Consider the following 10921-nt stretch of genomic DNA (forward strand, 5'->3'; position numbering starts at 1 on the left):
GTGATTACCTGATAACCAGCTGGACTTGTGTATTTTTCCATAGTTTATTGCATAAAACACATAAAAAGAACAAACATTGCTATTAAATATTTAAATACAATCTTTTAAATAAAATTTGTGAAATAAAATCAAATAATAATGCAAACTTTTTGTCCTGAGAAATGTTAACATCCTGAAGATTGTCAATGTGATCTTTCCAGCAACTGTCCGTCATTGGTGAGTTTTTGCTGCCAGGTTCTAACAAAGTAATACATCACTATATCATATTTGTAATAAAACTTTATTATGACAAACAGTTGTCTAGATGGTCATTAATTTTATGTTCCGGTACCTCCACCTGACATATAGGACAGTTGACTTTCCGATGGTCGTCATTTACAATTATGACCGGTTCATTATTTATGGTGTTGCTTTTGGGGTTTGAAAAAAAATCCTTTATGTTTCCGTCATCCAACCGAGGTCTTTTGGGAGGTTGGCCATGATGTTTTTCAATGTTTGCTCCTTGTGGTGTACGCAATGCAGTCTGTGATGAGCTGGGCATTTCCAATGGATTCACACTCTGTATAAGGTTACTATGGTTCCTCATTGGAGGTATTGGTCTTGCAATCTGTTTATTGACTGGAAGTTTAACTGGGGATCCACTGACATTTATGAAAGCCTTTGTATTTGCAACAGACACTTTAGGCATGTTGGGCTTTGCGACCTTGTTTGTATCAATCTTATTTGATGAAAAGGTTCTGTAGTTCAGAATGGTGTTAATTGGAGTAGTTGGTAAGGACTTGCCTGCTGTAGGAGAAACTAAGGCACTGTGCACTTTCCCAGCCATTGCAGTTTGGCTTGATTCTCCAAGTTTATACCCTGTTCCAGTAAATGGCAGAAATGTACGGATATCAACTCCCTCGCTTTTTCCTGCAGATAATAAGAAAATGCATTTACAGATCATTTCATATATCCTATTTATTTTAATATATGGTGGTTCCTTATTCCTATAGCACACTGGGGCAGATGTATGATCCGTCGTTATGGGGGAGAAGGATATCAGCGCACGTTATGTGCCCTGATACCGCTTCTCCCCCATGTATGAAGGAGCCGGGATGCGGTAATGGACAGGGGCGCTATGCTCCCCTGTCCATATCGGCGCTGCTATAAAAATGATAGCAGGCCGAATGTATGAACGGTCAGCATCGCTGACCGTTCCGCACGAAGCCGGGTTTGGCTTCGCCAGCATCAGGCTGGCGAAGCCCTATCTAAACAGCAGGGACAGCGCTGTCCCTGCTGTTAGGTCTGGGCTGCGCTGGGGATCTCGCGTGAACAGCGAGATCCCGCTCATGCCCAGTGCGGCCGGCCGGGGGACAGGAGATAGCGCATCAGTATTAACTGATGCGCTATCTCCAGAAAGGGACATCGCCGGAGGGGGGAGTTAACGCTCCCCCGCTTCGGCAGACAAGATGTTAATACATCTTGTCGATGTCCCTTCCTGCTTCGCCTCGCTATTGAGGCGAAGCAGGAAGTATCATAGCGGCGCGATAAGCGCTGCTATGATACATCTGCCCCACTAGTAGTAGCAATTAGAAACACAACCAGTTGCCTGTAGGAAAGGTGTTTAGTACATTTTGACATATACACAACATCAGTTAACACATAGGTCCAAGAGCTTAACCTGGATTCAATCATATATTCAATGCCATGGGCGAGCGGTGACTGCGAGCAGGACTTTTTGCTCGCAGTCACCGCTCACCCTGTCAGTATTCAACTGACCCCCCTCATTCGTAAATTCCCCCTCGCTCCGTTTTTTGAGCGAGGGGGAATTTGCGAATGTGCCTCCAAAAGCTGCGAGAGCCGAGGCTAATTACAGCGAGTTTGCTGCACTAGCCGCGGCTCTCGCAGTTTAGGGGAATCCTCGCCGTTCTGTGACTGCGAGGATTCCCCCGGAACGTTGCATAGTGCGAGCGGCCGGCGCGGGGGTTAAACTGCAAGGATCACTGGTTTTCTGTGATCCTCGCAGTTTAACCCCCTCGCCGGCCGCTCACACCGGCATTGAATACTGTACCTGTTTGAGCGTTAATTGTATAGTCCCAGATATTAAAGCCAGGAGCTACCACCCCCTTTTTCATACCCGTTAAATTAACGGGTCTAACTGAACCCTCTTTCCAAAGCTTCCCGTGTAATGTGTTATATGGACCAGGCATTGCCTTTTCTGCACAATGCAACAACCTATGTAGTGTTCCCAAGATGGCTGCCTCTTCATGGTTATGACAAATAATCCTTGGCCTTTATCTTATGTTTATTTTTTATATTTTTTGTATTTTCTGCAAATCAAATCCTTTATTTTATCTTAATGGTTTTAGCACAGCTAAAGCAGTATATAACATTTATGGCTGTAATTTCAGCAAAACTAAACCCCTGTAAGATGTTCATACTTTCTGTAATGCCCTTTGAGTTTTTTTGGAGTAAAGAACTACATAAATAAAATGGATTATCATTCTCCATCATGGAACACTTTTGACAGGACATGTCGGCAGTCAGAATACAGATGCCAGCTTCCCAACTTACAGCCACAATGTGCTGAACTACTCTTCTAAGAAATCACATTGCCTGACCCACATCATGGCATCTGCATGGCCATCCTTTTTATTACACACCTAATATGTTAAGGGGTCAAAATATATCAATTCTTATGTGTAGATATTTCATCCAAAGCACTGATAGACACAGCTAGTTATGGTATCATAAGCACGGTATAGCAGCAAGCAGGGTAACACAGAAAATGTTTTCATAGAATTCTTACTACCTTTATCATCCAGCGACTTTACAGGCTGAGCATCGGAGCGGTCATTCTTTTTCTTGCCTTTTTGAGAAAAGTTTTCTGGCTCTTTGACTTTGGTGTACGTGCCTCCACAAGTTCTTTTATGATCAGCCCACCAAGGGTCAAGGGATGATGGTGCTCGGTTCATTGCCCTTTTCACATACCCAAAATAGGGTTTTCGTTTCTGACAGGGCCCATTACATAGCCACCAGTGTTTCCTGTACTCATCTACTTCGTCGTGGAAACTATGATAAACCTAGTCACATAAAAGAAAGAATCCATTAACTCAGATAAACTAATGTCATACAAAAGTACAAAGATCCTGATTCAGAGATGGACAAAGTTCAATGCCGCATGCCAGGCGTGCTGACTTTCTGTACGATCTCTAGCAGAGTCATGTAGGAGATGTATCCGTAGAAGAGATGCATCCTGCATGTAGCTGTGATACCTATGATGCCGCAACCTGGGATCCAACATCACTACTATTATTCCCAATGTTCCTCACAGAAGTCCAGCTAAGTAAGCCTCAGCTTGCGCAGGTGACCAAAGGAAGTGGGGGCTGTGACCCCAGGAAGTCACCTATGGCTTTCCACTCCGTCTCTAGGAACAAAGTCCTCCTTACGCTCCCACCACCACTGACTGCCAATCAGGCAGCAGAAGAGGAACTACAGGAGACAATGAAAGGCCCATTTGCCCTTGTACAGCCACAGATACCCAATAATAGGACCAGGAAAAGGACAAAAACAGTCAGTCAGTCAAATTGTTTACATCAAACAGATTCAGCTACAGTACCTTGTCTGAATGGCTGTTTTTGTTTGTTTCCAATTTTGGGAGCAAATACTTGAATCACAAATTACATTTGCTTCCATCCTGTACCAGATTTGTATTTCATCCAACCAACTAGATGGATGGTTGGATGAAAGTTAGTCTAGTGTATCCAGCATATCTTCTCATTTCATATAAATGGAGCGCAAAAGATGGAGGACATACTTACAGATATCTTGGCACCAGTGGCACTGTTTATGCGATTCATATGTTTGCAGAACTCTGGACCATGGGAATCACGGTCTCTATTATTGTGAGTAACAAACAGGAGAGCATGAATCATCTCATGGAGAAGTGTCTGCAATGCAAACAGATACAGTTATGATCAGACTTAAGCAAATAATAAATACTAGCAAAGAGACTGGGTCAGTGTCTACCTGGCCCTCTGTTACATTCCCCTATCCCCTCCGTGATTCCTTGGGGACCCCAATCCCCAGGAACCCCTCCAACTAGTCAGCAAGGGCTGACTTTAGTGGTCCCTGCAGTCATGGCATTACCCTCCAACTAAACATTTTCCCTGGCTGTGGCTTATTGACCAGTGGAGTCCAGTGCTGGTTCTTTAAACACAGCAAACCTCTACACAATTTTTTACAAGTATTTTTGGAACCATCGGCTCAAAAAGCCCGGGGCTGGTTATGCTAAGTAGGGGAACCCTACGCTGGTTTTTTTTTTCCCTCCAACCTTTTCTTTGACTTTAACATATAGAAGCATCACACAGATCTGACTGATCAGTGCAATGTTTCATGTTTGGCTGCCGGCAAACTCGGCAGCCAGACCCTAATCACTTCACCATCAGAAAATATGAACCCTGAGAACACGGAAGATTAGTAAATAAGCTGAGTTTTCACACAAAACAGATCACGTTCATAACCAGCAGATCTGAAACTTCGTAAAATATACTCCTCTTTATACAAGACTTTAATTAGAGCTTATCTGTATAGTCTATTTGTTCTAGGATTATAATGGCTTAACATACAATAAAGTCACTATACAATTAAAGACTAAAAATACTGCTTAGTTCTTAAAGTTCTTTTTTGGACCCTATCCATCGAAAACACATTAATAAAAATGTTCAACTGTTCAATATTTTAAGTCTATAGAACAAAATATAGGTAATACAAATTGTGATCATATGGTTCCCAGTTTCAAAATCACAGCAAAATGTGGTTGATTAAAGATGCACCACGGAGGAGATGATTACAAATTGTTATTCCTGCACAAACCCTTCTCTAAAACATCACACACAGGGGGGTATCCAAATAGATTTAATTTGTTTTCAGTCATAAGATTTAATTTGTTTTCAGTCATAAAAAAAAAGACCTGATATTGCCATTTATGACCGATGGTCTTGATCAGAACGGCTTCTAAATGGATACCTTGATTAACTGAAAAAGGGATGGGATCATAGTAGCTCTGAGGACTGCTAATCACGGAATATGCGTCAGGTGATTGAAGCTCCCAAAGATAAATCATGTTAAGTGCCGGCATCTTGGCTAATTGGATAGCCACCTCTAAAGCCCCGTACACACGGGGGGAGATATATTGCTCTGCAATATATTGCTCAGTTTCTCCTTTTCATCAGCGACCAGAGATGGTCGCTGATGAAAGGGAACCTCTGCCGGGGGAGCAGCAGAGGTAATCAGCGATCATAAGGGGGCTAAAAACGGGAGCGCGCACCCGGCGATTTATCGCTGATGCGCACTCAATATGGTCGCCAGCGACCATATTTCCAGCGATGTTAGCCCCTATCGCCCCCGTGTGTACACAGCTTTAAGCTATTAGCAGTGGTAAATTACCACTGCTAATAGGTTACCCCACCATAGTGTTCATACTAGCTATCTGCTTTGAACACAGCAGCAGTGAACTACAGACCATACTGTGTCAAAAGCAGTACAGCAAAGAGCGGCACTCCAGACAGGAAAGGAACTGCACCAGTTTTGAAAGGTGCAAGTTTTTAGAAGGAATCCTAACACAGCTTAAAACCATGGCACTAAGACCAACCACAAAGCCCAAGGAAGATTGGCAGCAAAAACTATCAGCAAGAAGCTTTGGGAGAAGATGAATCTTGCCTTGGTGAAAGATAAATTGGAATGGTTTTCCAAATCAGCAATTGTCTAAAGCTGTATAGACCTCATAGATACCAGTTTAGGGCTCCCCTCCATCAAGCACTCCATAGCAATATACTGTATATTCAATTTATGCCTCTTACATTATTTTGTCTTTTCCTTCAGCGATCGCACTCTTTATGGTGTATTCAATGCCGCGGCGAGCGGCCAGCGAGGGGGTTAAACAGCGAGGATTGCAGAAAACCAGCGATCCTCGCTGTTTTACCACCGCGCCGGCCGCTCGCTCTATTCAATGTTCTGGGGAAATCCTCGCCGTCACAGGACGGCGAGAATTCCCCAAAACAGCGAGACCCACGGCTAATGCAGGAAACTCGCTGTATTTAGCCGCGAGTCTCGCTGGTTCAGGAGCCGCATTCGCCGATTTCCCCTTGCTCAAAAAATGGAGCGAGGGGAAATTGGCGTATGAGGGGGCTGCGTTGAATACTGTCAGGGTGAGTGTTGACAGCGAGCAGGAAGCTTGCTGTCACCACTCGCCCACAGCGTATGGGTCCCAGGGACCCCTCACTTAATAAAGTTGTGGTCCTACGCCACTGTTTCACATATTAGGCTTTTGATGCTACCATATCCCCTCCTGTCACTACAACAGCTATTATGAGGGCAGAAGAAAGAGTGTGTCGGGAAAAAAGAGAGAGACAAAAAAGAGCGCAGACAGAAAGAAGGTGCAAGAGAGGGTGTCAGATAGAGAGAAAGGGGGAGGGGGGTGCAAGGAGGAGAGTAGATCAGGGAGAAAAAAAAGAGAAAGATGGGAGCAAGAGTGAGTGTCAGAGAGAGATGGGAGACACTTTCAGTGTCAGGGAGAGAAAGGGGATAGAGATTAAGCATGAGAGGGTGTCAGAGGTGAAGCGTGGCGAAAGAGGTGTGGAGAAGATAGAGGAGGGAGACTGGGGCATAAAGAGATAAAGAGGTGAGAAATGGGTAGAGATTGAAGGTTGAGAGAGAGGGGGCAGTTAAAATAAAGAGAAAAAGAGGAGAGGCAGATGGATAGAGAGAGGGTGACAAAGACAGGGTTGGGAAGAGAAAAAGGAAAAATAAAAAAGGGATTAGGAGAGAGCAAAGAGACCGAGTGCGGGGTAGAGGGGTAACGGGGACAAGGTGAATTGGGTTGAGGTGTTGGAGGGCAAGAGGGGGTGAGGCGAGAGGTGATGGTGAGGGGCAGGTTTTGTTCTTACCAGGATTGGCATACTGCCTGGCAACTGGGTTTCGCTGCTCCCCAGCTATGCTGCAGCGAGACGTGGTGAGGTGAAAGGTAGTGAGGCTGCATCACCAGGGACTCACTCCAGTCGCCATCCATACTGCAGAGGAGCGCGTCCCTGGGGACACACTGTTTGGAAAACGGAGTACCCAGCCCACAATTCAGGATAAAATATGCACTATATTGCGATCAATGTTCCGCCTTATAGTAATGCCTCTTCCATATCATGCCACACACAAAAGTTATGTCCCATACACATTATGCAACACACTGTAATGAGCTTTACACTTTATGTCACATACACAGTATTCAACACACATTTATACCCCTTACATGGCAGCAGCATACTAACCAGGCTGGGAGGCTTCCTATTAAGGTACACTTGACATGTTTCTTACTAATCTTTTATTCTTCAAATTGCAGCTTTTAATTTAATACTGGCATAATTAGTGAGCAAAGAGGCAAAAAATGTACCTCTCAAATACCACAGGAGGCACCGCTATGCGCAGACATTGGGCAGATGTTTTGCAGGGCTAGTACGTTGGCCTTGCGGGATGCCGGATTAATTTGAAGGTCTTTTAAAAAGGCATTCATTTACAAGGCATAGTTTTGTCTTGTAAAGGACTGCCCCTTTAAAAAAAAAAAATCCTTCCAAGTTCGGGCACATCCCACACGGCCGCCGGACTCACTCACTGCATTATAGCTGGCCCACAATGTGGACTCTGAGAGCTGACTGAACTAGATTGTCATGATTCCTCACGAGTCATTCTCCTGGAATATAGTCCTCAAGTCACATAGTACATGCGCTCTCTCATACATACATTCATCATGAGTCAGTACTTCTAAACTACCATGTGGGGCACTGCTGTACTGACATATGCAATGTATGGAACTAAACGACAGTATAATATCATGATTCATTCTCCTGGTACTGTATTAGTTCACAATATACATTCCCAATCAGATTAAGAAAGCGTTGAGTGCTGCATGCTATATTCTGTAGTTCCATTTACTCCACAAGCCATACGGGCAATTGTATCAGGCCTTCAGAGGAAATCAAGCGGAGGGATTGTGTGCCAGCTACGGTCATTTTATAAACTGTGCTAGATTTTAATTTTAAACGAAAAAAGTATCTCATTACACTACTCTAAATTGCAGTCTCTTCCTTGCATATTCTAGAAGTAAAAATGAATAACACAAATGTAATGAACATTGCACAGCTAAACATGTCCCTACTAGTTGGTTGTCCACATGATTGCTTTTTAAAATAATAAAAGATCAGACATATTAAACATTTTGGATCATTTGACAATAACTCATCGAATGTACTAGTAGTAGAAATGCCTTATGTATGTGTAATAGACTAGTTCCGTGTTCTCTCAGCAGTATCTCAGAGCCAGTGAAATGAACTAATCTTATGAGCGATAAAGATCATAATGAACTAAACACCAAAATGTACCAGATTTCCCAGCACTGCTGTGGGCCCCCTGGGACCAGTCTGGCCCTAAGTGACCGCATATCGGCAAATCCACTACCGGGAATATATAAACCTACCTGTACAAGATCTTTCCTTGGTCTTAACGTCAGGAGAGGTTTACTAAGACGTATAGAACACAAGCCTCCTCTGCCTTCATAACAGCAAACTCCTGCACATCTGGGGAGGAAACACAAAAACACATCTAGATAGCGGAAGGTGAAAGGCGTCCGTTCCCATGGCCCCTCCCTCCCCTCTGTCAAGTGCCCGGCCAGTGAGCAACTTGCCGATGCCATACGCAGTCAGGGTTTGCACGTGCGCAGAAATGTGCATGCACAAACCCTGACCATTGGGCTGAGGAACAAATTTGGTTCACTATGTGTTAATCAGAAGTCACCATTGTCATTCCTACTATAGATCCACAGGTTGCCTGAAAAACATGAACGGTTGGTAGATCTAAAGGCCAGGTTCTGCCACCCCTGGTGTGAGGTGTCCATCCAGGAGGGTGTCTGATGTCAGTTGTCAGACTGGTAGGGAGAAATTACAGCCTCCTATATGGTAAGCAGGAATAGGGTAAAAAATTGGAAGGGTTCAGACCATACAGGGAGAATGTCATCTTTTACTCCCTCAAGATAGCTGTCACAGACACATTCTGATTTAGCCCAATCACCAAGCTGTAAATAGGTCCTGGGTCAGATGATCCACTACCCATTTACACAGCCCATTAACCAGGATCCTACCCTGCAAGCTTCCAGAATTGGATTATGGGTATCTTTTTACCCTTTACCACAGACAACAAAATCTGGGCTGCTATGTGTTCATGTGCAAAAACTGGGGTCTTTCAATGCAGTGGAAAAGGGGTATAAATAAGCATAATGTCACATTTGTATATTAAAATTAACAATTATCTGCACTGTACAGACAAGCCTATTATATTATTGGCTTACAAATCACTGACATATCACACAACACATATCACAAACAAACAAGTCATATAAAAAAAGAAGGTAGTGATGATACAAATAAGATTACAATGAATAAGGTGTGGGGAACCCGACAGTCATTAGCCCGACGTCGGGATCCAGACAGTCATTAGCGTGATGTCGGGATCCCGACTCGGCGAGCGCAACAAAGCGGGATCCCGATGTCGGGTAAATGACTGTCGGGATCCCGACGTCGGGTAAATGACTGTCGGGATCCCGGTGTCGGGTAAATCACGTCCGGCTCCCAGTTATTAGTGAGTGCCGGATGTCGGAATCCCGACTGCTAAAAGACCTACAGACGACCCCCATAGAGGGGTAGTCTGCAGCATCGTGAGCGAGGTGCTTCGTTGCCCCCCCCTGCTGATTGAGTCCGAGCAGTCGGGATTCCGATGTCGGGCTAATGAGTGTTGGAATCCCGACTGTCGGTGTGTCATACCACACCCGTCATTAGTATTAGGAACCAAAAATAAATAATTAAGCACTCATGAAACTGGGGAATAAGAGCGACAGCGAGGTATGACACCCTGCTCACCAGGTTAGCCAATAGCTGGTCTGCCCAACCTTTGACTCTCCAGCTGTTGTATAACTACACATACCAGCATGCACTGACCGTTTTAGCATTAACTAACAGCCAGATCTATAGGGACTGGCGAGTGGGATTTCTGCTCCCAGTAGGAGAAGGGACAGCTATGGAGGCTACTATAGGAGATGCTGTATGTTGCTGCTGCCATATACACAGGGATGCACAGGGATTCACAGTAATAGGTCAGTGTGGGGAGCACTCACAGCGTCATCCTTGGGCTCCACCTTACTTCCACGCCGTTCAGCTTCCCCCAGAAGAACATGTCATTGAACTGCAGAAACAAGGCATGAACGTCGGGACTTGGATCTAGCAGCTCCCAGGACGGGTCCACCACCGACATGACCCCGGAGCTGGCTGAGGCATCAGTGCCCGGCCTTTCTTGCTGCGATTGCTGGGAGTTATAGTCAGGGGTAGGGGCCCAGACATCCTCCGTCCCCTGCTCCCTATTGTACTGCTCCTGCAACCGCACAGCCAGTTGATAATCCGCATCGTCCATAGGGCTGACCGGCCGACCGGGGACTGGAGAAGAAACGGATGTTTTGGGCGGAAATCAAAACTTTAGTTGGAGCATTGCAATTGGCGGAGGAGGCTGTGACGCTTAGAACATTACTGACAGCAGCGCCCTCTGGAGGCGCCTTCGGGTTTCATTCAAGCGGTTAAAGCATTTGTTATCAGTCCAGGGACCGTCCTGCGGCGCTACGTAGCGGCCGGTTTGGGATAATGCAGCAGACTTGTGGGTGTAACGCTGGAGAGAGCTACTGTCTCTGACAGTGAGGGCGAAGTTTTGCCGGACTCCTGTGATTGAGGCCGTTTGGAGTGATTTATAGCATTATTGCGGGGAAGTAAACCTCAGCATGGCACCACTACTAGCAGCAAGCTACACTGGGCTATAATTACTCTCCATAGCAATCTCATGCCTGAGCCGTAACCTT

General features: G+C 45.1%; 1 protein-coding gene across 1 annotated transcript; it reads right to left on the reverse strand.

Annotated features, from left to right (window-relative positions):
* On the reverse strand, positions 1–10591 carry SPRTN (SprT-like N-terminal domain). Its single transcript, XM_083176263.1, has 5 exons — positions 10193–10591; positions 8504–8603; positions 3801–3929; positions 2792–3062; positions 1–909 (listed from the first exon to the last, which is right to left on the reverse strand). Exons 1-5 carry the CDS (start codon positions 10483–10485, stop codon positions 284–286), a joined length of 1419 nt encoding a protein of 472 aa, XP_083032389.1. The 5' UTR covers positions 10486–10591; the 3' UTR covers positions 1–283.
* Positions 10592–10921: the final 330 nt, after the last annotated feature.

Source organism: Crinia signifera, chromosome 3, assembly GCF_055691185.1.
Source record: "Crinia signifera chromosome 3, ASM5569118v1, whole genome shotgun sequence".
NCBI lineage: Eukaryota > Metazoa > Chordata > Amphibia > Anura > Myobatrachidae > Crinia > Crinia signifera.

Excerpts from the sequence above, each read along its gene's own strand:
- SPRTN (XM_083176263.1), bottom strand. The coding sequence starts at position 10,485 with ATGGACGATGCGGATTATCAACTGGCTGTGCGGTTGCAGGAGCAGTAC. Across the intron at positions 8,604-10,192 it reads TGGAGCCCAAGGATGACGCT|ATGTGCAGGAGTTTGCTGTT; the intron begins GTGAGTGCTCCC and ends TTTCCTCCCCAG. Across the intron at positions 910-2,791 it reads AAAGTCGCTGGATGATAAAG|GAAAAAGCGAGGGAGTTGAT; the intron begins GTAGTAAGAATT and ends TATTATCTGCAG.